Source organism: Onychostoma macrolepis, chromosome 10 (genome assembly GCF_012432095.1).
Source record: "Onychostoma macrolepis isolate SWU-2019 chromosome 10, ASM1243209v1, whole genome shotgun sequence".
NCBI lineage: Eukaryota > Metazoa > Chordata > Actinopteri > Cypriniformes > Cyprinidae > Onychostoma > Onychostoma macrolepis.
In genome coordinates this window covers 17,457,294-17,484,833 of record NC_081164.1, presented here as the reverse complement: position 1 = coordinate 17,484,833, position 27,540 = coordinate 17,457,294, and the positions used below count along the sequence as shown (strand labels likewise).

The following is a 27,540-nucleotide window of genomic DNA, read 5'->3' as shown; positions in this document are numbered from 1 at the left end:
GTAAGACATAAACTCAGTGCCTTTGCGAGGACCAGAAAGTACAAATCATAACAGAAATTGTATAGTATTATTAGCCACTTTATTAACCAAATAGCAAAATAACAAAAAAATAACCCATAGTTTACCAAGAAATGTGCAACACTATAGGATTAATACTAATGACTGAGTAAAAAAAAAAAAAGTATTTTTTTTGCTGATTTATTGAATATACTATTATTAGTGCTGTCAAATGATTAATCACATCCAAAATAAAAGTTTTTGTTTACATAATATATGTGTGTATACTGTTTATATTTATTTTGTATATTTAAATACAAACACATGCATGTATATATTTAAGAAAAATATGTTATGGTTATATATTAAATATATCTATATATAATATAAAATCTAAGAATATGAATATATACATGTATAAACATGTAAATATTTATACTTTATGTGTGTGCATTCGCTATATACATAATAAATACACACAGTACATATACATATATTATGTAAACAAAAACGTTTATTTTGGATGCGATTAACTGCAATTAATCGTTTGACAGCACTAATTATTATAGAAATCTACAGTACTATATTCTTAAAAAATTGATAAAAAAGCTCACTCTTAATTTCTTTTTTTTTAAACATACACCTAAAATTTAGATACCATAACCACACTTCAATTTATATCATCCAAACTAAAGGTTTAAAAGTCATTTTATTAGCCCTTTTACTAAAATTATGTTCATATTCAATATTTTAATATTTGTATTATAATAAATATTACACATTTTAGTAACTTTTATAATATTGTATAAATTATATATATTATTAGAAAATGTTATATTTATTATAAAATAAATATTAAAAAATATTATAAAAACATTTATATTACAACCAAAAACTATAAAAAGGGTAATTCAAGGTATGATCATGGTAAAATAATAAACATAATAATAATAATAATAATAATAATTATTATTATTATTATAAACACTATAACACATTAAATTAAAACAACCAGAACAAATGCTGCCAGATCTGTTTACTGAAGTGCTCTAAGGAGTTTGAAACCCCTCAAATGACCATCCAGGAGTGGGGGGCCGGGAATCTCAGTGCCACCCAAGTGGGCAAAAGTGAGTGCCACAGTCGACTGGAAAACACACCCTGATGCCAACAATTCCATGGGAGGCTTGAGGGTTGTGTGTGCGGTTTGTTGTAGGAACAGAGTAGGCTGTCTGCCAAAGCTCAGAGTGCTGAATTAGCAGTCCAATTAAATGTGCTCAACACTTGCACAGCAGGCTAATTAAGCGACCTTCGTTTAGAAACAAACTAAATTGACATCCTACTGGAGTGGAATCTCTGAGACTCTCAAAACTCTCTCCAGTTATTGCAAACATCCAACAGTTTTACACTCGAGAATCTCTTATAGTGTCTTACTGTAACAGCAACGTGTAGTTTAAATGCGATGCACTGTTAACTGCTGAGCCAAGAGCTTTCTTTTTTACTGCCTGCCTGCTGTCCCACACAACTCTTTTTATTGAGCGTTATTTTTTAATCAGATCTAAATACCACACAAGATGAGTCTAATTGGACTTGTGCAAGCATTACCGCACGTATGCGGCAGCATACACACTGTGGAACTTTTCTACATTCATATTTATACATATTAATATGCCAAATCATGCCTATGGTTGTATGTCCCCTGCCTGTGCTCAGATTAGGCTCAGTGAATTTTCCAAGGAGAACACATGCCTGAAGTGCCAGAGAGTTTGGAAATATCACTCTGTGTTCTATCAGGTCCTGTACTGACAGGCAATGTCTAATCAGAACAGACACATGTCCTCACGCGTGACTCACATAATCCCTGATACTCGTGAATGACTTTATCTGTTTGAGTGTATTCTTCCAAAATAATTTGCTTCACCTTGGTGTTTACAGATTTTTGCTTTAAAAAAGCTCTCACATCCTCTGCAAAAGCTTTTACATTAAAACTTTCTGATTAAATTAATATTAAAGGTGCCATAGAATGCATTGATACAGTATTTTAAATTGTTCTCTGATATCTACTGTGACGGGGTGGAAGAATCATGCGACAAGGAGAGCTCAAATAAATACCCCGGAGGGTGGATTTATTCAAAAGATAGTGGGTGTGATAGGTGCAAGGTGGCTGGAGGCCGTGGTGTGGTGCTCTCTGTGAGGGATTCTTGCTGTGTGGTGGCAATTCCGTCGTGCCCTCGTCAATGGCATGACACGGTCTATCCGGTGCCTCATCTCGGAGACGTGCTCGACGAGGGACCGGTGTGGGGTGGGTTGTTGGCGTTCCCAAGCCTCCTTAGCGACGTCGAGCAGTCCCCGAGGTTGCCTTCCAAAAAGGAGCTCGAACGGTGTGAAGCCGGTGGATGCCTGTGGGACTTCCCGAATTCCGAAAAGGACGTAGGGCAGCATTTCGTCCCAGTCCCGTCTATCTTCGGCGGCGACTCGCCTTAACATTTGTTTTTACATTTGGTTAAACCGTTCTACTAGGCCGTCCGTCTGGGGGTGGTACACGGTCGTCCTCACTTGCTTCACCCGGAGCAGGCGGCAGAGGTCAGCCATTAGCCGGGACATAAACGGTGTTCCCTGGTCGGTCAGGATCTCCGAAGGGATGCCAACCCGGCTAAACAACAGGAAGAGCTCATGCGCGATGGTCTTGGCGTTGGCCTTCCTGAGGGGAATGGCTTCGGGATACCGGGTGGCATAATCCACTATGACGAGGATGTGTTCATGTCCCCGGGCCGACTTTGGCAACGGCCCTACCAGGTCCATCCCGATGCGCTCGAAGGGATGAGCATGAGCCAAATGCAGGACTGCTTCCGTCTTCGATCGGGGAACCACAAGCAGCTTTTTCTTCTCCCCCTTTCGCTCGGCGACACAGTAGAGCAGGCCGTTCTCCACAATAAAGTGGGGGAGAGAATGGGGCTTGGGCCGGGTGTCCTTCCCCTCAAGGAGACGCACCTGAGTCCAGCAATGCTTGAGCCGCTCGTCTTCTCGCTGGGCCTGGCCAAACGAGCCCCCTCCCGTAACCTGTTGGAAGACGTCATAAAAGAGGTTAGTATTAGGGGAGGGGGACTCACCATCTCGCCCACTGTCCGAGGCCAGGAGAACGGGACGGCCGCTGGGCTTCCTGGTAGCGCGCCGTCCACGGCGCCCCCCATTGGGGTAGGCAGGCTGTGTAGTGGCGCGGAGCAGGGCCTCGAACCCTGGCCAGTCTCGTCCCAACAGGACGGTCACGGGGAGATCCTTCACCAGTTCTACGTCCACCGGCCAGGAACCCGGAGTCGCGGAGATGGTGACGCGGCGAACTGGCACCTCCCGTGTATCCCCGTGGACGCAGGTGATGGGTACCGTGGCCTTGGTCTCATGAGGTGGGGGCAAAATTCCTGTCTGAACGAGGCTGACAGCACTTCCGGAGTCCAGGACCGCCTTGTAGTGCCGGCCACCGATCCTAACTGTGGCCGTCGGAGCCCCTTTTGGCAGCTCGTGGTGAACTACACAGCCCGCCCACCAAGTCCGGGTCTTGGGAGAAGAGGGAGCCGTGGGCATGGATTCGTCCTGAGGCTCGGGGGCCGCCGTCCTGTCCACTGGCCGCGAGATGCCCTCCGGCGCGCGCTGCTCTGGAGCCACCCTCCGGGGAAATGGTGGTACTCGCTCCCCTGCCTCGCGTCGGTGGGCCGCCTCAGCCAGCTTGATCGCTTCTACTAATTTGGATGTTGTGGTCAGATTCCTCATGCCAACGGTGGGACGAACGCTACGGGGCAGGGCTCAGAGGAGGCGATCGACGACCACGCGTTCCGTTACCTGGGCGGCGGTGGGTGTGGCTACCATCAACCAATGCTGGGCTAGGCGGGAGAGTTCGGCTACTTGGACCCGCGCGGGACGCCGGGGATGGTAGGTCCACTCGAAGAACGCCTGGGCCGCGCACATCGGGGAGAGCCCCACGCGGGCGAGAATTTCCCGTTTCACCTCTTCGTAATTCTCCGCCGTTGCCGTGGGAAGGCTGAAGAATGTGCGTTGGGCTTCGCCGGTGAGGAGTGGGGCCAGGGCCCGTGCCCAGTTGTCCGGATCCCATCCCTCCGTGGTCGCCGTATTTTCGAACATTTGGAGGTATGCTTCGACATCATCGTACGCGGTCATCTTCGGCAGGAGTTGGGTGGCCTGTACGCGAGGGTCAGGTAACGGAACGCGCTGGCGGGCGGCCGTGCGGAGGGTGGCGATTTCCTGGTCAACCTGGCCTTGGCGTGAGGCCAGATGCTCTACGATCTGCTGCTGGCGCAGGCTGACGTCGGTCAATTGCCGGAGCAGTTCTTCCATCCTAGGGGAGGAGTACCAGCCGTCCTGAAAGTGCACAAAACAAAAACGATGATTAGAAGGTAGAGATCACTTGCCGGTGAAATCTTCCGTTCATGCCCACATTCTCCACCACTGTGACGGGGTGGAAGAATCACGCGACAAGGAGAGCTCAAATAAATACCCCGGAGGGTGAATTTATTCAAAAGATAGTGGGTGTGATAGGTGCAAGGTGGCTGGAGGCCGTGGTGTGGTGCTCTTTGTGAGGGATTCTTGCTGTGCGGTGGCAATTCCGTCGTGCCCTCGTCAGGGCTGGGTCGGTCGGTCACTCGCTGGCTTCTGAAAAGAGAGAAGATATCACACATTAAGCCTCAGTCTGGAGAAAGTCCGTTCTCTCCTCTCACCCAGCCGCGTCTGGCTTATATGGTCGTGGGTTGACGAGCTTCAGGTGTGACCGGCCCAGCCCTGATGAGCCGGTGCAGGTGTTTCGCCTTTGTCTCCAGGGCAACGCTGATGAGAGCTCGGGATACTCGTCACACTTACATAGAAGGTATGTGGCTTAGGTAAGGGCAAAAAATCTCCAGAAACGTTTTTACATGTGCATTTACAACCCTAGGATTTCTCCCTAGAATGAAATGGTTTGATATTGGCTTATTTGGAAGGGTCATGAATAATAATGAGCTCTGCTCTGATTGGCTGTTTCCTAATGCAGCTCAATGTTTAGCTCTGCTCTGATTGGCTGTTTCACAGTGCAGCTCATTTCAGTAGCTTACAGCAGGAAGGAAACACAGGGAGGAAAATATATATTTCAATACTTTCTCTCGCAGTTATATCGTCGGGTAATTATACTGTATATAAAATGCGGGCATCAGGGAGCTGCTATTAATACGCGGGGCATTGGACGATCGGTCGATCGTGTTATAGTTTCACTTTTGCTTTCAAGATTCGCGATCGTACAAGCTCTGTTTATACTATGGAGCGGCAGTTGCCACACATTTTACAAGATCAGATGCTTTTAAGTTGTGCTCAGGATCTGTAAATCATTCGCCATCATCCTCAGTCATCTCTCCTTACTCTGTTTATGTGGTAAGTGAAATCTTATGTACTGTAATGCAACAGACTACTGCTAACAAGCTAACCCTGTCCCTTTAGTGGCTCGCGTTATTTTATTAGAACGCATTATTTGCTTTCTGTGCCTTTCTGAATACAGACACCAACCCATCCCTGCACATCACATCCCCTGCACAGCCTGGAACATAACATTTACTTCCATGATCTGCCATTTTCGCTGTTGTCCTCGCTTGTTTCTTTACAATACCTGCAGAACTTCTGATGATTCGGCTGGCGGCTAGCGTAGAACATGGGCGGGTAGACGTTATGCAAATGTTGGGGGCGTAACTATTAGTGATCCCGTCTGTTACGTCACAGTCGGTGTTATGTTCTGATTCGCCTGTTTTTCAGTGGTCTTTTTTATTCACGAGATTTACATAAGAAGGAGGAACCTATGGTGTTTGAGGCTCACGGTATGACATTTCCATGTACAGAACCCTTATTATTCAACTATGCCAAGGTAAATACAGTTTTCCATTCTATGGCACCTTTAACGTTTTCTGATGTTTATACAAATACTAAACCCATAGCTGAATACATGATGAAAGCTCAAATCTTTAATAAATACACACACAATGAACAACGGATGTGAATGACAGATGTTCCAATTTTGCAGACATCTGCTGCACTTTCTACATGGCCCTGTATATAATCTATGACAAAGGGATTTCCCTCTAAGGACAGTGACATTTATTGAGAAAATTTCTAAGAGCATTAATTTCTCTGGTCATGACTGCAGACTATTGGAGGGATTCCATGTGAATGTGAAAGCTTCTGTTTTCCTTAGTACAACGATATAAAGAAATTTTTAAAGAAAAGCTTTTTGATTATAAGTTGAAAAGTGAGTTTAAATGATATACTTCGCTGCTCTGTCATTTTGGAACAATCATTTTGGGGCATCACGGCCATTATACCTCTCACAGACTGTATTTATGATCAGAACCAAACATGGTTCTTGCTGGCGTTTTGTGTGTTTGTGTGTTTATTATAAACACCCTGTTGGAACCTTCATTTTTAAGAGTATAATTTTTCTTCAGTGGAAAACAAAAGGAGAAGCTCCAAAGTGATCAAACACACACACACACACACACACAAACCTGTCAAGTTTCCCATATGACTAGGCAATAAGGTTGTTTACTCATGTGATAGTCTGCAGTAGGGGATACAGGAACATAAAATACTATAATTGTCAAATTAGAACATACAGTATTATCTAAAAAATGCATAATATTGTCATGGCCATAGAGTTTCAATCTGATTAAATACAGAAAAAGGCTTTGTGCAAGGTCACAGGTTCATGCAGGGTCTCTGCTGAGTATCACTGCGATGAAAATAGGGCTTCTTATGTGCTGGGTTTGCATTTTGTAGATGCAACTGTACTGTAGCCGCTGCTGTATGCTGACATATACACACACACACACTCACGCACACACACTACTGACCCAGGCAGGCCCAACAGCGATGCATGCATTGTCGCTTTCAAGCTCCACATATGCCAACACATACACATACGTGATGTACTAAAAGAAACAGTGAAGTATTTCCCTGGGGGATGCTACGTATGAGTGCAGTGAAAGTGAGCACAAATGTCACTAATAAAGAAGAGTCCAGCGTAGTAACAGTATTTAACCGTAAATACCAATTGCCATTTGAGATTTGATTGGTCAGATTTTAATGAAAGATAATTGACAAATTGGCAGAATGTAATTAATATTAATTTGCAAGCATGCATGAACAGATGCATACCACCAAAAACCCACCCACCAAAGAGCATGCACACTCACACGCACACACAAATCTGCTTGGTAAAACATTATGTCCTAAGGCAATGGAAAACAAGCTAGTGGACACTTGGAAAAAACATTCCCCCTCTCCTGTGAGACGTGGACTCAAAAACACTCATTCAATAAGAAAGAAATGACAGAATTGAATGTGCGCACAACTATTATGATACACACATACACAAGGGACACAATATGGTGTGTGTTTTTAGGTCATAAGAATATCACAGTGAATACATTGGATTAGTCCAGATGAAATTGAAATTTTGGGATCAATGTGGTCCGTAAGCACTTAAGCATCCCTAAAGATAATACAGCATTGCAGAATATTAAATCTCGGGGTGAGATGTGTTGGGGGATAAATCCTCCAGCTGGCTTTGAACACAGATTTCAATTTTTCTGTGTCTCTGGTACAGGTGAAGCTGAGAGAAAGAGGGTTTTGCTAATTTAGACGAGCACATGGACAGCAAAAAGAAGAAATTCTTAATTACATATATGGTGTGTGTCACATCCATAATAGCAATTGACCATGTCAACAAGGATTTCTATTAGAACAAGAAGAGAAGACACAAGTCAAAGAGGCAACAACATGCAGCTTACATGATTTATATTCTGTTGATCGCAGTTCATCCTATAAATTTTATTTATATCTAAAGATTTTTATGAACACTGCACGAAAAGACTGATTCTTAAGCCTTTAATAAAACAAATGAATGATTTCTGAAGGATCATGTGACACTGAAGACTGGAGTAATGGCTGCTGAAAATGTAAAATATGTTCAAATTGAAAACAGTTATATTAGTTCACAGTATCACTGTTTTTAATAATATTGCATTTTTCATCAAATAAATGCAGCTTTGGTGAGCTTAAAAGCCCTTTTTTAAACACACACATATGCACACACACAGACAGACACAAATTAGTTATTCCAAACTTTCGTTTAAAAGTTTAAAATATATTTTTAAAATATATATATATATATATATATATATATATAATAAAATAAAATACAGTATATTGAATTTATTGAACATTCATGTGTTATTTTAATTTAAATATTTAAAAAAATAATTTGAATACATATGAACATATTATAAACATATAGCCAGAATATTAAGTACAGTTTTATGCCTTATTAATTTAAACTGCTAACAAACTCTCCTTGGCTTTTTTTGTTGTTGTTGTTGTTGTTGTTTTTTTGCAAACTGTTGCCACTGTGAGGAATTCAAGGCCATTCACTGCAAGGATTTTACCATGGTTAGGCATTCTGCTCTGTGTCAAGCCTAACAACAATCCTTGCATGGTAAAAGTCATGTAAATCTGAATATCTTTATTGCAGCACAGAACAGAGAATTCAATAGTCACATAAAGCTTTTAGCAGCTGGTTCTTCTTGGTCAATGCAGGAACAGTACAGACCAATCAGAATACCTGCCATCCACTAACCATCAACCTAAAGTCATTAAGGGCAGAACAAATGCTCACTCTTCTCTTTTTCTTTTCAGCTCTTTACATCAATATTTCTCTCATGTCCCACAGATTCTTCCACAAACACATAGGCGGTGCATCTGTTCCACACTACAGCAGGAAGGAGCTAAATTTAACTCAGAGGAGGGAGTGGAGAACATGTTCTCTACCTCTGCTGGTCTCTGAGACACAGGACCAGACAGGATCTGGGGCGGAATGACCTTCTATGCAACACACACATACAGCAGCTGTACTACAACCCGAATTCTGGAAATGTTGGGACGCTTTTAAATTTGAATAAAATGAAAACTAAAATAATTTCAAATCACATGAGCCCATATTTTATTCACAATAGAACATAGATAACATAACAAATGTTTAAACTGAGAAATTTTAACAAATTTATGCACAAAATGAGCTCATTTCAAATTTGATGCCTGCTACAGGTCTCAAAATAGTTGGGACGGGGGCATGTTTACCATGGTATAGCATCTCCTCTTCTTTTCAAAACAGTTTGAAGATGTCTGGGCATCAAGGTTTTGAGTTTCTGGAGTTTTGGTGTTGGAATTTGGTCCCATTCTTGCCTGATATAGGTTTCCAAGCTGCTGAACGTATTTTTTGTTTAATGATGCGCCAAATGTTCTCTATAGGTGAAAGATCTGGACTGTAGGCCAATTCAGCACCGGACTCTTCTACTACGAAGTCATGCTGTTGTAATAGCTGCAGTATGAGGTTTTGCATTGTCCTTCTGAAATACACATCGTCTGGAGGGGATCATATGTTGCTCTAAAACCTTTATATACCTTTCAGCATTCATAGTGCCTTCCAAAACATGCAAGCTGCCCATAGCGTATGCACTTATGCACCCCCATACCATCAGAGATGCTGGCTTTTGGACTGAATGCTGATAACACGCTGGAAGGTCTCCTTCCTCTTTAGCCCGGAGGACATGGTGTCTGTGATTTCCAACAAGAATGTCAAATTTGGACTCGTCTGACCATAGAACACTTTTCCACTTTGAAACAGTCCATTTTAAATGAGCCTTGGCCCACAGGACACGACGGCGCTTCTGGACCATGTTCACATATGGTTTCCTTTTTGCATGATAGAGCTTTAGTTGGCATCTGCAGATGGCACGGCGGATTGTGTTTACCGACAGTGGTTTCTGGAAGTATTCCTGGGCCCATTTAGTAATGTCAATGACAGAATCATGCCGATGAGTGATGCAGTGTCGTCCGAGGGCCCGAAGACCACGAGCATCCAACAAAGGTCTTCGGCCTTGTCCCTTACGCACAGAGCTTTCTCCAGTTTCTCTGAATTTTTTGATGATGTTATGCACTGTAGATGATGAGATTTGCAAAGCCTTTGCAATTTGACATTGAGGAACGTTGTTTTTAAAGTATTCCACAATCTTTTTACGCACTCTTTCACAGATTGGAGAGCCTCTGCCCATCTTTACTAATGAGAAACTCTGCCTCTCTAAGACATTTCTTTTATAGCTAATCCTGTTACAGACCTGATGTCAATTAACTTAATTAGTTGCTAGATGTTCTCCCAGCTGAATCTTTTCAAAATTTCTTGCTTTTTCAGCCCTTTGTTGCCCCCGTGCCAACTTTTCTGAGACCTGTAGCAGGCATCAAATTTGAAATGAGCTCATTTAGTGGATAAAAGTGTCAAATTTCTCTGTTTAAACATTTGTTATGTTCTCTATGTTCTATTGTGAATAAAATATTGGCTCATGTGATTTCAAAGTCATTTTATTCAAATTTCCAGAATTCGGGTTGTAGTTAGTGAATATTGATTGTTCAAATTCTTGCAAAAGCACAAAAGTACTGTCATTTACACTGTACTGAACTGGGCACAAGAATAAAGAGCATTTATTTAGAGAAATGCATAAACTGCATGTTTGTCTTTTAATTCATTCAGACAAAATAGATTAACTGTAATAAAGTAGTGTGCCTATGAAACTGTAAATGTAGCTCACTATGGGTTTGGAAATGTTGCGTTTCTAAAATGTCTCAGAAATGTTAAACACAAACGTGATCACAAACAGCAGCAAAGTTAAGAGTAAGAGTGTTGCAGTAGCTAACAGATCATCCATCGCACAATAAACACAAACATATATCAATGACATATGACCTATAGACACACACGTTCCCGCAAACACACACCACTTACATACTGACGGTCAGATATATGCAGCACTGGGGAATTCGACACACTTTCAAACACACGCAGTGCATGTCGCCAGTGAGGTTATGTGAGAGGGCATTTCAAGGCCTTGTGTGGCATGACCTCTGACCTCAGGGGTGCCTCCAGGAGCCCATTACACACATCCACACACTTTCCCAAGGCTGCTCAATAACATTCATGCGACGGGACTCCTGATAATGGCTCTCGCTGGGAGTCCAAGGTAAACCTGAGTCCTTTATAAACACACAACGCGAAGCTGCTCAGACACTTACTCACTCGGGCTAGTGTCTGTGGAGTCTGATGCCTGACACTGTCAATCACAACACTGTCAAACCCTTTCTTTAACTCTACAATAGACAAAAACATCGGCAATTGGTTTTACAATAATTTTGCTGACATGGAAACCGCATGCTATTTTCTAATGTTGTTTTACATGCTTTCACATAGTTATCAAACCACCTTTAAAAATAACCTTTAACAAAGCCTCAAATATTTTAAACAAAAACACACATCCATTTAAAAAAAAAAAACTGTCTCCAAAAAAACACTCATGTTTCCAGATGCCACAGAAGCATGAATTTCACAATGCTAAGCAGTACATTACAAAACCTTCTGCATCCACAAACTAATGGATATGAGCCTTAATGAGGAAGATACAGCCAGGGAGAAATAGCCATCTAAAATGTTGTCTTTTCTCTCATTTCTACCCATTATCATCTGTTCATTTAAGACCTCTCTGTGTGGTTTCTGTGGTGTGGTTGATTCTTTTGTGAACGTGCGTTTTGACCAGCGTGTGTGGCATGAAGTGAAAACAGCCTGTCATTATTTTTGGAAAGCTGAGCTTTGACATACTGGAAAGACCTGAGAAGTCATTCCCAGAAATCCAATTTTACTGTCAGTCATGAAAATGGATGCTTGTGAAGGGACATTTCATGAGTAAGTACTTCTATGTGTGTGTGAATGGGAATTGGAACTGAAACAGAAAGGGAAAATTTTCTTAATGGAAAGAGGAATGCCAACAGGACAGGAAACTGGAAAAATTTAAATGGAAATGACAAAGAAAAAGGTTTTAGTGGAAACAGGAAACAGGAATGGAAATAGAAACTGAAGCAAGAAAATTAATCGGAAGAGAATCAAACATGGAACAAGTGTGAAAAACAAAAGTGGAAATGGAATGGAAACTGAAATAGGAGTAGAACCAAGAAAAACGATTGGAACAGAAAAAAAAAAAACATTAATGGAGACTGAAATGGGAACAGCAAAACATACTGAAGCAAAAATATTGAAAAGGAATAGGATTTCAAATCTAAACAGAGCAGGAAACTAGGAATATGAATAAGAACATGAATGGAAACTGGAATGAGACCAGAAACAGGACTGCAAGTGAGAATGGGAATAAAGGTATGCCTACCTGCTGAGTCTGAATTCATCATCATCCCCTCCTAGAGAAGAAGAAAAAAGCTAAATGAGTCACTGACAATATACAGAAAGTCACCACAGATAAACTTCACCTTTGATCTTTGACCTCAAAAGAGTCGCTGAAAACATGAACGTGGCTACAATAATCCCTTCAAAAAGTGAATGCATGACAAATGTACCATCAAAGTTCAAAAGGCCATCAGCAATGCAGTTCATTTCAGACAGATGGGAATAAAATGCTTTTATCTCGTGAGAAACAGTCCTTTAAGGACTCAACAAGCATCATCAACTAACATCAACATTCCAACATCGATAGCTGGCTTTACACTGGCTTACAGTCCATAAAAGAGAACATGTCTTTAAACAGAAGCAGAAAAGGTATCACAGGAAGGCTAAACTGGATGTGTGAGTTTCTGAGGAGGTTTGGGAGGAATACTTAAGCTGATGAGGTTGTTTCAGTTCGGAAATCCAGCAAATGCTGATCTCATGCTTTCTTATTGATTGAAGGCTCCAATTACACAAGAGAGCCAGTAGACAGAGATCTCACTCAGCAATCAATGGAAACTCTATTTTAGTCTTTGATTTCAGAGCTACAATATTTCTGGACAGAAAGTGGACAGACAGCCTTAGTCCAGCAGCACCTATAGCAAGCAACAGAGTCAAACAGATTTTTGTTAAAAAGCATATTTTAATATTTATTTTATTAATGTTATATATTATACTATTCAATTTGGTAACACTTTACTTAAAGCCTTTATGTATAATGCATTATAAAGGGTTATTAAAGCCTATAATGCATTATAATTATTCATAATGTGCATTGTAATACATTATATCTTCTCGTAAAAAATTATAACCAAATTTAAAATGCATAGTGTAACAATGAATTGATAAGTGTTATAATGTATTAACTGTGGTTACAATTATTCATGAGCTTTTAATGCATTATAAGGTGCATTACAAGGCATAATTAATGCACTAAAACCACTTTTAATCCATTATACACACAAGGCTTTAAGTAAAGTGTTACCTTTTATTTTTTATAAATGTGTAATTATTATATAAAATGTATAATTATTTTATGAATATAAAATAATATATATATATATTTTTTTTTTTTATTATATAAAAATCACCTTTTAAATACAATAAAAAAATGTCACTGCACTAACCCTGAGGTACGTAAATACCATGATACATAAATATGGGATTCATTCACTCAAGTTAAGTATCATGGTTGTATCAAAGATGAAAATGCATTATTGCAAAATAAACAAATAAATAAATAAAAATCATAAAACCAAGAAATTCACAACACAAGCACTGGCCACATAAGACAAAATTTCAGACAGGCTACAGTCCTTTCGTTAATCAAGGGGTTAACCTCTAACTCTAAAAATATTGACACTTTTAGGGAAGCGGACGTTTATTTTTGGTTTGTTTCTGACCTTCATTCTTAGCTAGTCTCAGGGGTGTCTATGAACTGATCTAGTTGGGATAGAATGAAGGCCATTTGACTAGCTAAAGAAATAATAGGTTTCTGATACGACCCACATATCGGGCTTGCATGTGATATTCTAAAAAAAGAAAGGACCCAGAGGAAATGCTGGCCCTGCATGTCTGACCAAGAATAACTTCAACAATACATGAAAGTGTTAGCTGAGACTGTATGGTTTCAACTGAACAAATGTTTCTTTTCAAAAGAATAGGGGAAAGATCACATTTTTCTAGAGCTCCCACACAGACCAAAAGTTCATTTGAGCTACGTGTGCACGATCATGCTCAGACAGAATCACAGTCCTCTGAGACCATCCAGGACAAAGGCAGAAGTGACCTTCGTTGGATACCATCTTTAGACCCTAAACACACTCAACACAAGTATGTGAACTTGAAAGAGGATAAAACTCTACCAGACTTTAGGATGCAAGAATGGAAGCAAATGTCCACTGCTGTAATCCTTACAGCATGTTGTGTCTTTTGATACTTTTTCTGTATTATTTTGAAAAATGCCTGATGTGAAATGTGAAGAACAAATAAAAACTTTCAGTTGCTCACTGGACAAATTCAATTAAGTCTAATGTTGTTGTGGACCCCACTGAGACATTCTTTAAAATATCTTCAGAAAAAAGGCTTGGTATGAATTAGCATTTTTGGGTGAAGTATCCCTGTGGTCTTAGAAAGTTTCATCCCAGGAAACCCTGTTGAAAAAAACAGCATATGCTGGTTAGGTATGTTTTGTTGGTTTAAGCTGGTCCTGAGCTGGTTAAGCACATGGCCAGCTTAAACCAGCTCATGACCAAACTAAGGACCAGCTTAAACCAGCTCAAACCAGCTGCCATGCTTCAAAACATACATATATGCTGGGGTTTTTTCAACAGGGAAAGTGAACCAAGCACAGTTACCTATATCACAAGCCTGGGCATAATTATCTAATTTCCCTCCTGTTTTCATGACCCAAGAGGAACAATGTAGCTGTGCAAGCATGCTGGTCCAGGAGCACACCATGACCTGGTCACAAACGGCTGTTTTCTCGACCCAAGGGTTGGGGGAGGACAGACCCGTTATCTGTTTTGCCTGCAGATGGCTGGACGGCTTGCAAGGCTGGATGCGTCCGGCCCTCTGCGGCTCGCTCATCACTCAGAGACACATTTGGACAGCTGCATTTTATCAGCAGTAGCCGAGGAAAAATAAACTCAGTCCGAGAAGCCTGGTATGGTCCCACGACCTTAAACTCTGACATAGGCATTAAAGGGGTCATCGGATGCTCATTTTCCACAAGTTGATATGATTCTTTATGGTCTTAATGAAAAGTCTATAACATACTTTGGTTAAAATTTCTCAATGGTAGTGTAAAAAACACCTTTTTTACCCTGTCAAAATCAGCTGTTTTCAGCAAGCTATTTTTTAGTCCATGTTGCTTTAAATGCTAATGACTCTGCTGACCCCGCCCCTCTCTTCCGTGGAAGGATGAGCAGACTGTAAATTCCAGCCGTGAAACTGGCTAACTACCACATTATTAGGAAAGGCGATTTGCAAAGATTCATAAAAAACCCTTATAACTCACTTCTTCTGTAGATGAGGCTGGATCACGAATGATTCGCGGGAACATAGACGCATTTATGTAGATCGGGGATCGGCGCATTCCCCTCAAAACAAAAGTAACGTTAATCCTCTGTGTCTTCAGTGGCTCACATGTCGGGAGTAACTGACGACTGCTATGTTCACTATTACATCAACAACAAAACACTTCAATCACTTAATCAGAGACATTCTTGTCTTCCTCTGCACCGGAGTCGACACAATAGCGGACAGCTCTCATTTCACGCAGGGCGGGTCTAAGGTAAGACGGCCGTGTCAATCAACTATCGTGGGAGTGGTCTGTGCAGAACTACGTCATTCTGACAGGAATCTCAGAACAGCCTGATTTTGAAGGGCATTTTAAAATAGGGATTTAAAAAAATACTGGGTGGATTTTTATCATTATAGGATGGATGTGTACACACACTTCCAACAAACATTTATGTTCAAACAACTTGTAAAGTGAATTTTGCATCTGATGACCCCTTTAAACAAAACAAGATACAAAGACATATATACATATACATATAGACTGCAATAAGCTGCAACATCTGCAATGTGAACACAAACAATACAGTCAAATGCTTGTTATAAGTCATCTTCATTTAATCATTGCCTTCTAGGCAAAACAATTGAGGGTGTAATGTCTCAGTGTTTTGTGACCTCAAAATGTGACGGTAAACTCGGATTAAGTGTTATGTGGGGGCCATTTCTGCGACCTCTATATGACTCAAAATCCATTGAGTTCCAGGCAATGGATGTCCCCCGCTGCAGCTTTACCGCTAGCCCAAATTTCACATGCAACCCCTCACAGAGCCTGGAATTAACAGATATTACTCAACTGGGCCTGTAAATGAGGCATGCACGGGTTTGGTTTCACCATTTGTAACCCTAATGCTTTGTGTACAGAGTTATTTCAATCTTTATTTGCACAATATGTAAAATAATTAACCCCTTTGTGCAGTATAGAACTGCTTTTCAAACTCTCTTATTGACTGTGTTCAGTCTAACAAGATAAAGAAATCAATAAAACGGAGGGAGAAAGAGGTTGTGAGGTGCGTGTCCTGTTTTTAACGCGACAGGTCGGCCCTCGGCAGATGGAGTTTTAATCGACCGTGAGGGCTGTAACAATCTGAGGACAATCACAGTGGACATGTTTCCTGAAATGTACTTCATCTGCCCTTAATCCCCAGCTGTGTTTGACAACACTGACACCACACAATCAGAATCCTCATCACAGACCTGATTCTACCTCTTCCTGAGGCGAGGCCATGACAGGAAATGAAATTATTTGGACTGTTTGGTGTAAATGTCACCATTAATTCCCTGATGAGCTCTCATACTAGACAGGAAACTGGTCTGAATCAGCCTGGGACTAGAGTCACAAGGTTAAGAAATGTCACACGGGATCACAAGGATGAAGTCAGGCTGTATGCATGATCTCTGGCGCTTTCTAAAATGGGTCAATCTATTAGAGAGTGATGGACAGAAAGATAAAAGAGGAAACAAAAACATTCATAGGACACTTTATAAAGTAAAGCATGGTATAGGAAATACAGTTATAATATAATTAAAGGGAAAGTTACACAATTTCTATCATTATATCAGGATCATTACATTATGTTGTATGATTTTGTGCTTCTGGATCCATAAAGTTTTTCCTTAGATAGTCCAGAAAAGAATAACCAGAATAGAGACAAATAACCAACATCGCAACATGACAATAAAACTACACAAACATCATTAAACGTTAATTCTGAAAGCATTTCTTAATTCACACATATTGACAATGTGGCCCTTATTTGAAATTAGATTATTGAAATTGGAATTAAATTAAACGTATTAAATTAAATTGAATAATTAAATTATGTTGGCATCAATAGCCTTGTGGGCAGTGCACTGACATGTAGTGCTGTTAGGACCTTTCCTGTTTCCCGCCCCCTATCTCTCTCCCACTACGCTTGTCAGTTCTGATCTGTCCTATCGTAATAAAGGTGGAGATGGCAAAAATAAATCTTTAAAAAAAAAATGCAATAAAATTAAATTAAATTAAATTTTAAATAAATTTTAAAATAAAGTTAATAAACACTCAAGGTGGGTACAGCCCACTAGAAAAGGATTTCCGGAAAGCATTAAGTGACACTAAAACTAGATCTGCAAATTTCCTCTCTGTGACACAGTAAACTGCTATTTTTAGGAGGAAGTAGGCAAAGAGATCTCAGACAAACTACAGTAAATTAATCAAAGTTACATTGTCTAATGTAGAGGCAAAGACAGAGGATGTGCAAACTTACTCCACCTAACATTTGTCATTCACACGCACACACACAAACATAAATCTTATCTAGCACCACGTAATGAAAGTCAAACAAAGAGACTAACATGGGAAAGAGTCATTCAAGGACACAGGTGATGTAAACGTGTTTGAATCATGTCATGGGGGCTGTTTTTCTCCATATAGCCTCACTGCTGGATTGATAAAACAAATGCATTTGGACTTCAGCACGGCCGCTTGCTCTGTAAAACTCATTCCATCAGTATTCAGTACACACTTGATTTCATTAATCGAGACTTTTAAGAAGGTACGTCTAGGACTGTTTTAGTTCCAAACACAGTTAGAAACACCTGAGGCTTTGAAACACCGGCTTTAAAATGTTGTATGACTACAAGGAGCCCTTTGTTTTAACAGACTCAAGTAATCTCATGAAATTAAACATGACAACAGAAGCACTCTTAGAAACAAGAGCAACTACACTGCAAGTAAAATGCTAATTGTTAGTTTTTCCTTAAATCAAGACAAATTTACTTAAAGAAAATTATTTAGGTTTTTCAATATAATATGAAATTATATACACATTGTGGATTATAACTTTTCAGAAAATAAAATATGCAAAAGTCTGGTGTCAGTATGATTTTTTTTTAAAGAAATGAATTTCATTCGTTTTTTGTTTTTTTTTGGCAGTTTAATACATTCTTACAATGAGCACAAAAGGCAATAATCTCTTCTACCTTTCTCAGATAAGAGTAGCTCCCTTTTACTCAAAAAGAAACAAAACGGCAGGCTCTTCGCTGTTCATTCTGTCCAGTTTGGGCTTCCAGGTGAGAGATGATTCTGCACCGCTGTCCTGGATGGCACATCAGCAGCAGTGAGTAAGAAACGAAATGTCACCGACTCAAGCACGCACATCAACCGCCTGAAGATTCCCCTGTGCCAGCTCATGCACAATGGAAATGATCTTGGCAGTGGGACAGCGACATGACCTCACTTCCTCTCCTTTCAGACTAAAATTTCAAGCAGTCTGAAATTTGTGGCTTTTTCTCAGATATAGCTTGTTGTGCAACAGCTTTCTGGAACAAACACGTCACGTTGCCCCAAACAGAGGGGCCATATTTACACCCTCATCAAGAATGCCACTTTTGTCTTCAGAACTCACAACAGACTAAAGGCAACTGACATAAGCATGTACAGCAGCTATTTCTGTAGGGTGGATGTGTGCTGGGTTGAACTGGGGTGTTAAAAACATGCTCTTCCCTCTCGGCCCTCGAGTCCCCCTTGTCCACCCTCTCAAAAACCCTCACCCATCACACAATGGTTGACTGTCTCCAAAGTTCCCGCTTGACTCTGGAGGAATGTCCGGCTTGGATCAGACCCAGTGTGCACGTCTTTACACTGCACTGGGTCTGTGAGGTCACCACTGCAGCAGCCCCAAAGACACGGTCACGCTGTCACAGGACCCTCCTCACGGACTGTAGTTCACTCACGTGAGGCAATAACTATGTTTCCATCCAAAGATGCGAATTTAACTCATGTGCAAAACTGGAATATCGCATAAAATATTTGCACCGTTTACATCCAACGAGTCAAAGAGAAAAAATTCTTCACTTCCTGATAAACTGGCACTAAATATAACTAAGAAAAGTAGGAGAAGCCACTGAATACAATAATTTTCATATATGTGACCCTGGACGACAAAACCAGTCTTAAGTGTCAATTAGGAAAATATTTGGCCGAGATATAACTATTTGAAAATCTGGAATCTGAGGGAGAAAAAAAATCGAAATATTGAGAAAAACACTTTTAAAGTTGTCCAAATGAAGCTCTTAGTAATGCATATTACTAATCAAAAATTAAGTTTTGATACATTTACGGTAAGAAATTTACTAAATATCTTCATGGAACATGATGTTTACTTAATATCCTAATGATTTTTGGCATAAAAGAAAAATCGATCATTTTGACCCATACAATGTATTTTTGGCTATTGCTACAAATATACCCCAGCGACTTACCACTGGTTTTGTGGTCCAGGGTCACATATGATAAATTACTTGCACCTCAGAGCAAACAAGGAACGCAGTCGTGTAAGACAATTATACAGATATACTTTGATGACAGACTTTGCTCAGGCATTTCAGAACGACCAAAACAACATTTCAGATGCTGTGCCACGAGATCGGTCCTCTGGTTAGGCAAGTTATCCCATCTCATTGTGCAAAGTCACATGACTATTTTGATGTGCATGGTGGAATTTATTTGGTAAATGTGTTTCCATCATAGTTTATGGGCATTTTTTCTTACTGGATAAAAAGTTTATCCTACTCAAAAGTTTTTTATGCGCATTTTTAGAATTGCATCTTGATTTTTCCATCCAGTGTTTTTTTATGCGCTATTCCAAAATGCACATGAAAATAGGTGGATGGAAACATAGCTAATGTTGCAGCGGAGAGTCACCTAAAGACTTCAGGCCCTAGACATTTTTCTTTAAATATTTATATTTTAATAAATTAGCACAGTTAGAACAAAATATATACTAATGTTTGGAAGTTTAGGGCTATTACACTCACCAAGGCTGTATTTATTTGATCAAAAACACAGTAAAAACAGCAATATTGTGAAACATTATTATAATCTTAAATCATTTGTTTCTGTTTGAATATATTTTAAAATGAAATTTATTCTTGTGATGGCACAGCTGAATTTTCAGTGTCACATGATCCTTCAGAAATCATTCTAGTATACTGATTTGGTGCTTAAGAAACATTACTTATTGTCATCAATGTTGAAACAGATTATATTTAATATTTAATATTTTACATTTTTCCAGGATTCTTTGATGAATAGAAAGTTCAAAAGAACAGCATTTATTTCAAATATGTAACATTATAAATGTCACTTTTGATCCATTTAAAGTGTCTTTGCAGAATAAAAGTATTAGTTTTCCCCAACATTTTGTACAGTAGTGTATTTTCACACACACACAAAAAAAAATCCTATGTAACTATAAACATAGATTTCTGTCTGTATCATAAATACGCAGAGTAAGCGTGCACTATTGGCATCTATACGTGGTAATCTCAGCTGTTTCAGCTGGGGGCCAGATGGCACATTCTGTCAACCAATAACAAAATAGAGGATTTTACCATGGAAAAGTAACCGCAGGTTTTCTCCAAAACAATTATCCTTAATTAATGCAATACTAAATTAATTGGGGGTGTTGTCTACGCACATGGCAACGCATTCCACTACTGCTGTCATGACTGCTGATGTATGCTGAGCTGGTGTCAGTAATTATGTTTATACGATGCTTTTCACACTAGGAGTTTCCACCTATAGAATCCATACACATCATGCAGTGCTAAGCAATTTATTCTATATCAATTATCTATTTTGTGATATATTCATATTATTTCATTATTGCTGGGAGTTTCTGATGTTATGGAGACAACAAAGTGCCTATAGTACAGTATCTTAGAACACAGCTATAATATAAGCTTATAACGTATAGGTCTTAAAATATTTTAAATTTGCACACTTAATAAACAAAAACACAACATTTAACAGTAAACCAAGCTGCCCACAGATGATCTGAGGATAAATGACTGCAGCAGTTTCACTGCATGTAATATTTTAGGTTTTTTTGCTATAACATTTGTAAAGTTTGCCATGGCAACCATTTCAAAAACATATACACAACTAGGTATCAGAACTGATGGCCACTAACAAACATCAAATAAATGATCCAGAACAAGAGCGTATGCCATGATGCTACTTTGACTACGATATTCATACCAATATTCATTTCAATAGTAAAACTTAACTATATTTACTATATTTAATAAATATGATATTTAATTACTCAAAGATGCTTCAAAGAATACCATAGTATTACAACATACAGTAGAATTGTAACTTATACAATGTTTAAAGGGATAGGTCACCCAAAAATGAAAATTCCAAACCCGTAAGATCTTTACATCTTCAGAACACAAATGAAGAAATTTTTGATGAAATACGAGAGCTTTCTGACCCTCCATAGACAGCAATGCAACTGACACATTCAAGGCCCAGAAAGGTAGTAAGGACATTATTAAAATAGTCCATGTGACATCAGTGGTTCAACCATGAATTTATGAAGCTACGAGAATACTTTTTGTGTGCAAAGAAAACACAAATAACGACTTTATTCAACCATTTCTTCTCTTCCGTGTCAGTCCAGTCTTCGAAGTGCATTCACACGAGTATCACGACGCATGCGTGTGGTGCTGCTGACACAGGAGCCAGCGTTCGGACATAAAACATACATCTCTCCAAGTTCATCTTCTGTATATTCTGGTTCAAAAAAGTATAGGCTGGGCAAAAAAATTGCAAGTCATCCTCTCTGTCGAAATCTTCAGACAGGGTTATGAAGATAGTTTTATGTACAGCGTGCGTCATCTTCTGCTTGTAAACAAGGCGCAACGCATCCAGGTTCTACGTCAGAATGCCTTGCAGGTTTGGAACAACATGAGGGTGTGTAATTAATGACAGAATTTTTATTTTTGGGTGAACTATCCCTTTAAGCATTCAAAAACTCCAAGGACAAAAAAAGAGACTAGTTTTTCATTAATTCTCTCTATTTGCTATGTAACATGTCAAAGATCAGTTATACAATGCATAAAAAACATCACTGATCATTAGCGGTGTCCTCTTAAAGCACCTTTTCACCTCATTATTTCTCATAATTGTAATTTTTTATTTTTTTTTAAAGGGTCATTCTTAAAGGTGCCATAGAATGGAAAACTGTAGTTACCTTGGCATAGTTGAATAATAAGAGTTCTGTACGTGGAAATGACATACTGTGAGCCTCAAACACCGTTGTTTCCTCCTTCTTATGTAAATTTTGTGAATGCAAAAGACCACTGAAAAATAGGCGAATCAGAACATAACACTTACTGTGATGTTACAGTCGGGATCACTAATAGTTACGCCCCCAACATTTGCATATACCCGCCCATGTTTTAGGCCAGCCGCCAGCCGAATCATCAGAAGTTCTGCAGGTATTGTGAAGAAACAAGCGTGAACAACAGCTAAAATGGCAGATCATGGAAGTAAATGTGATGTTCCAGGCTGTGCAGGGGATGTGAAGTGCAGGGATGGGTTGGTGTCTGTATTCAGAAAGGCACGGAAAGCAAATAACGCATTCTAATAAAATAACGCGAGCCACTAAAGGGACATGGTTAGCTTTATGCTGGCTGTAGCCTGTTACATTACAGTACATAAGATTTCACTTACCACATAAACAGAGTAAGGAGAGATGACTGAGGATGATGGCGAATGATTTACAGATCCTGAGCACCACTGACAGGCATCTGATCTTGTAAAATGTATGGTAAGTACTGCCGCTCCATAGTATAAACAGAGCTCGTGCGATGGCAACTCTCGAAAGTGAAAGTGAAACTAAAAAGTGATCGTGCATTTGAAAGCAGTTTCAATGCCCAGCATATTAATAGCGGCTCTCTGATGCCCGCATTTTATTTACAGTATAAATACCCAACGATATAACTGTGCTAGAAAGTATTGAAATATATATTTTCCCTTTGTTTCCTTCCTGTGAGCTACTGAAATGAGCAGCACTGTGAAACAGCCAATCAGAGCAGAGCTCAACATTATTATTCATGACCGACCCTTCCAAATAAGGTAATAACAGACCATTTCATTCTAGGGAGAAATCCTAGGATTGCATATGGACATGTAAAACCGTTTCTGTAGAATTTTTGTCCTTACCTAAGCCACATACCTTCTATGTAAATATCAGAGACCAATTTAAAATATTGTATCAATGCATTCTATGGCACCTTTAAATCAGATGTGAGTTGGCAAATTTAGTTTCTTTCTTTAATTAAAATCTAGCCAATGATTTGTGGACAGAGTTCTCTTCTATGATTGAGTGAGCTTTGCAGCAACATGAACATTTAATGAATGCTGAAAGCACTGCAGTGTATGCTTGTACTGCAGAGTGTGTCTGTGTGAATGTGTCTGTCTGTCAGTGCATGTCTCCGTGTGACACGCTGCATTTCATAGCTGAAGACATTCCATCACTCTATGCTTTCTCTACACTCCCCCAGCCTCACATGGGCAAAAATAGCCCCTCACACACACACACACACACACACACACACACACTGGAGCTGTGTGTTTGGGAATCTGGAGATCTGGGGTTGTAAACGAACAGGAAGTGGCTTCGTCGCCATGGACTAAATGAGGGTTCTTTTTTTTCTAATTGTCGCCATTACTGGGGGAAAGATTGGGGGACTTTTTTTAAGACTCAGAACTTGCTCAAAGAGGTCCCTATGTGAGAACCAACACTGAGCAGCCTGGGACAGACATGAGTGCTACAGGACAAAGCTATTTGTTCATTTAGTAGAAGTGTCCAGTCTGTGTTAAATGTGGCCACTGGGCCCCCCCCAAAATACTCTGCTCTTCATTTTCTGTCTCTATCCATCTACTGCATCAAAGTCTCTCTCTTTCACTCCTCACAATAATTCCTTTTGAGGGTCACCATCAGCGGCAGGACTGTGGGGGTTGTGGGGAGAATGTATGGGTCATAAAATTGTAACAGAACATGTTTTTAACAGTGTAAAGATGACTAAATGCCCCCCAGACTGCCTCTGGAATTGCTTTGGTTAGGAATTACAATACTCAAAACAGAGTTGAGGAACAAAACACATGTATTAGAGTCCATTCTAAAGGATGATTCTCAAGGATGTAATGAGTGTTTTAATAACTCAATAAAACATTTTACAGCACTCCAGTGGAGACAATTAGTCATAACAACCTTCTGATCCAACAGCAGAGTATTGATTTTATTCTGATCACAAGACAACCCGCATTACATTACCACAGAGAAACACCAGCCCTGACCATGACAATGTGGATTGCAAGGTTAAAGAAAGTAAAAACAGAACAAGAAATGACGAATGACAGACTGACCCACTTTTAAAATACACCTTGGCACTGCTGAGAGCAGATAAAGCTTATGCAGCATTTTATAAGCCAAGAATGCAATATATTATTAATCACTATGGAAAGAAAAAAACACACCAGTGTAGGTTATATTTACATATCGTGAAATATATATGATTCTTTTCTACATGAATTTTAACAAACCTCTAACTCTATTAAAATTAAACTTTGGTGCAAATCAGCGTGCACCTTTAATTTAAATATTAGTTAATTAACCCTAAGAATAAAACTTGCAAATCAAGAACACCCTAGCAACCATCCACAATTCCCTAATAGGCAAAAACTACTTACATTTTCCTGTGAAAATGCAAAACTCTAGTCATATAGTTGTCATGCTTTCATTTAATAGGCATAATGAAGCCACACTGCATGTTCATCCCCGTGCCACGAACACACAACCCAGGGATATAAATAAACTCTTTTGGGGCTTCTAAGTGTCTCTGAGCCTCAGTGACAGGATACAGACTGACAGGGATGCAAAAAGCAAGAAGTGCGTTCTCAGAATTCATAACAATATGTTGCAATGCATGCTGGGGAAAGTAAATATCAGGACTGCCTGGCATCTGGTCACACCATCCAAACTGATGAAGACTTTAATGCCTTACAATCTCCTGAACCGCTCTACCTGTCCAACACCATCCATACTTCCTTTATAATCCGACACCAGATCTCTTACAGCACTGTTATAAAGTTTGGGGTTGGCAAGAAGTTTTGGGGTTTTCAAATCTCTTTGAAAGAAGTCTCTTATGCTTACCAAGACTGCATTTATTTTTTTGAAATAGAAATCCTCTGTAACATTGTAAATGTCCTTACTGTCACTTTTGATCAAATTAATACATCTAAAAAAAAGTATTTATTTTATTTATATACTGTCCTATCTGAACAGTAGTGTACAGCATGTATAGATTTCTTCAGGTATTAGACCTCAATAAAGAAAACTGAACATTTTGCAAGCAGCTACTGTCTCTATAGGTGTTACTGCCATCTAGTGGTATATTTTTTATGCCATCTGCATCATTCAGACCTCTTTTCCCAGAAAAGATTTAAAAAATAAACAATAAGAAATACAATCAAGCAAATGCAAATGCAAAAATTTGGAATTAGCAACTGAGGCGTTGGATGAGATGCAGAAGAAATAATCCTACTCACAATAGCGATTTAAGTAGAAAAACCAAGTAGGGCTCGCTGCAGTCCACAAGATCCAGGGGGCGTGGTTGGATCCACATCTAGGGGGTGGAGATTGGTAGGTTTAGGTATATGCAAGGTGGGAGGAGTTGGATCTGGATCAGATTCAAGCATTCAACCCGTAGTAAAAGGTATAAGAGTACAAGGCATGACAGGTCCTAAATTTAGTCTGCTGTCACTGAGATGGCATCAGACGGGACATAGTGGGGTAATAATGGGGAAGCCGTGGCCTAATGGTTATAGAGTCGGACTCGTAATCCAAAGGTTGCGAGTTTGAGTTTCGGGCCGGTGTTGTGCCCAATTTCACGCGCTGCCTAGTTTCAGGATTTCAGGGGGGAAAAAAAATATGATAATATCATAACGCGAGGCAAACACGTTCAGTTCAGCAGTACAGTTTGTAGTTTTTTCTTTTTGTGCATTTGTTATCAATTAAAACGTACTTTTTCGACATTTTCCCAGACTTCATTGAACCACGTGCTCTGACATTATAAATATTTAATAGGAACATAACCAAGGTTTTGCAAATGCACAGTGTAACCCAAAATTACATTCACGTATTAGAATAATATTTGTACTTTGTGGAATTGTGACAATTCCTGATTTTGCCTGACATTGGCAAGACAGCAGAAACTAGGCCTATTGCTGAAATTCCTCAACTAAAATGCACAAATATTTCTGTGATTTGAAAAGCATTCCTGAGATACCATAGGTATGAGAATGCAGGTATCATTTATCAGCAAACACTTTACAATTCTGTATTCCTCATTGTCATCTTTCCTTTCTTGCTCACCTCTTAATAAAATTTAATAGAGCTTCTGAAGTAAACAAAAATCAGACAGAATAAAGTAAAAGCTGGAAAAAAAAACATCATGCAGCTGTTTTGCCAATAAATGCAGCATAGAGTTAGGATGCAGGTGAAAACTGAGGAAAGGGCAGAAGATAGAGCTTGGATCACTGTGGGTTGAATTACAGAAACTGCATAAGAGAGTAAGGAATACCTAACACAGATCTGAATGCAGCACCCAAGAAAGTGGAGGGATGGTGGGAGTACAACCTGAAAAAGACAGTCCGTGTACTTGATTCAAAATATTCAGTAGGCTATGTCATTCAATCTCTGCCAAAAAATACATGAATAAATTTGCGTCTTAGATTTCAATTACAATACATGTCTGTTTTCTCAAAATGTTTTTTCCCCCCTTATCTGTATTCTGACGGTTCTTACAGAGGGGCCTGTCTTAAATAACATTTTGTTCTTTACGAAATGATAGATGAAATGAAACGGAATGTTGACTGAGACGCACATTCTGTTTATGGACTCTTCTATTCCACAGAAGAAAAAAAGCAATAGGTCTGGAACAACGTGAATTAATCTAAACTACCTCAGGAGAACAACGAATGGTGCAGAATCGCCATCTACTGGATATATGAACTGTATGTAAATCTACATTGCTTGTAACGTTACTAGTCATAGATCATAACGAGAATATTAATTCAACCTGTCTAAAAGCCTATTTCTATAGTGTTTTTATTTCTCGTAGTGGTCGTATCATTAGCCTATGAGCATAATTTGATGACAATAAGGCTATGCATCATCATGAATTACGTAGAATTAAAAAATTAAATAAGTTAATTCCAATCTTATGTGCTATATAATTCCTAAAGAACATATTAGCGCCGAACTGTAAGGAGCGCAGCAGTGTAACGAGTT

At 39.5% G+C, this 27,540-nt stretch overlaps 1 protein-coding gene across 2 annotated transcripts in view; it reads right to left on the bottom strand.

The window, feature by feature from the left end:
* Positions 1-18,561, bottom strand: part of stard13a (StAR-related lipid transfer (START) domain containing 13a) — a 59,257-nt gene extending 40,696 nt beyond the window's left edge. Inside the window, exons 1-3 of one of the 2 annotated variants that reach the window (XM_058788827.1) lie at positions 18,374-18,561; positions 12,279-12,309; positions 3,105-4,656 (exon numbers count right to left, since the gene is read on the bottom strand). In XM_058788827.1, coding sequence (XP_058644810.1) covers positions 3,105-3,759 — 655 coding nt within the window. In that variant the 5' untranslated portion in view covers positions 3,760-4,656; positions 12,279-12,309; positions 18,374-18,561. The remainder of the gene's footprint in view (positions 1-3,104; positions 4,657-12,278; positions 12,310-18,373) is intronic. The other variant, XM_058788831.1, reaches the window with a different exon arrangement.
* Between the last annotated feature and the right edge of the window lie 8,979 nt (positions 18,562-27,540).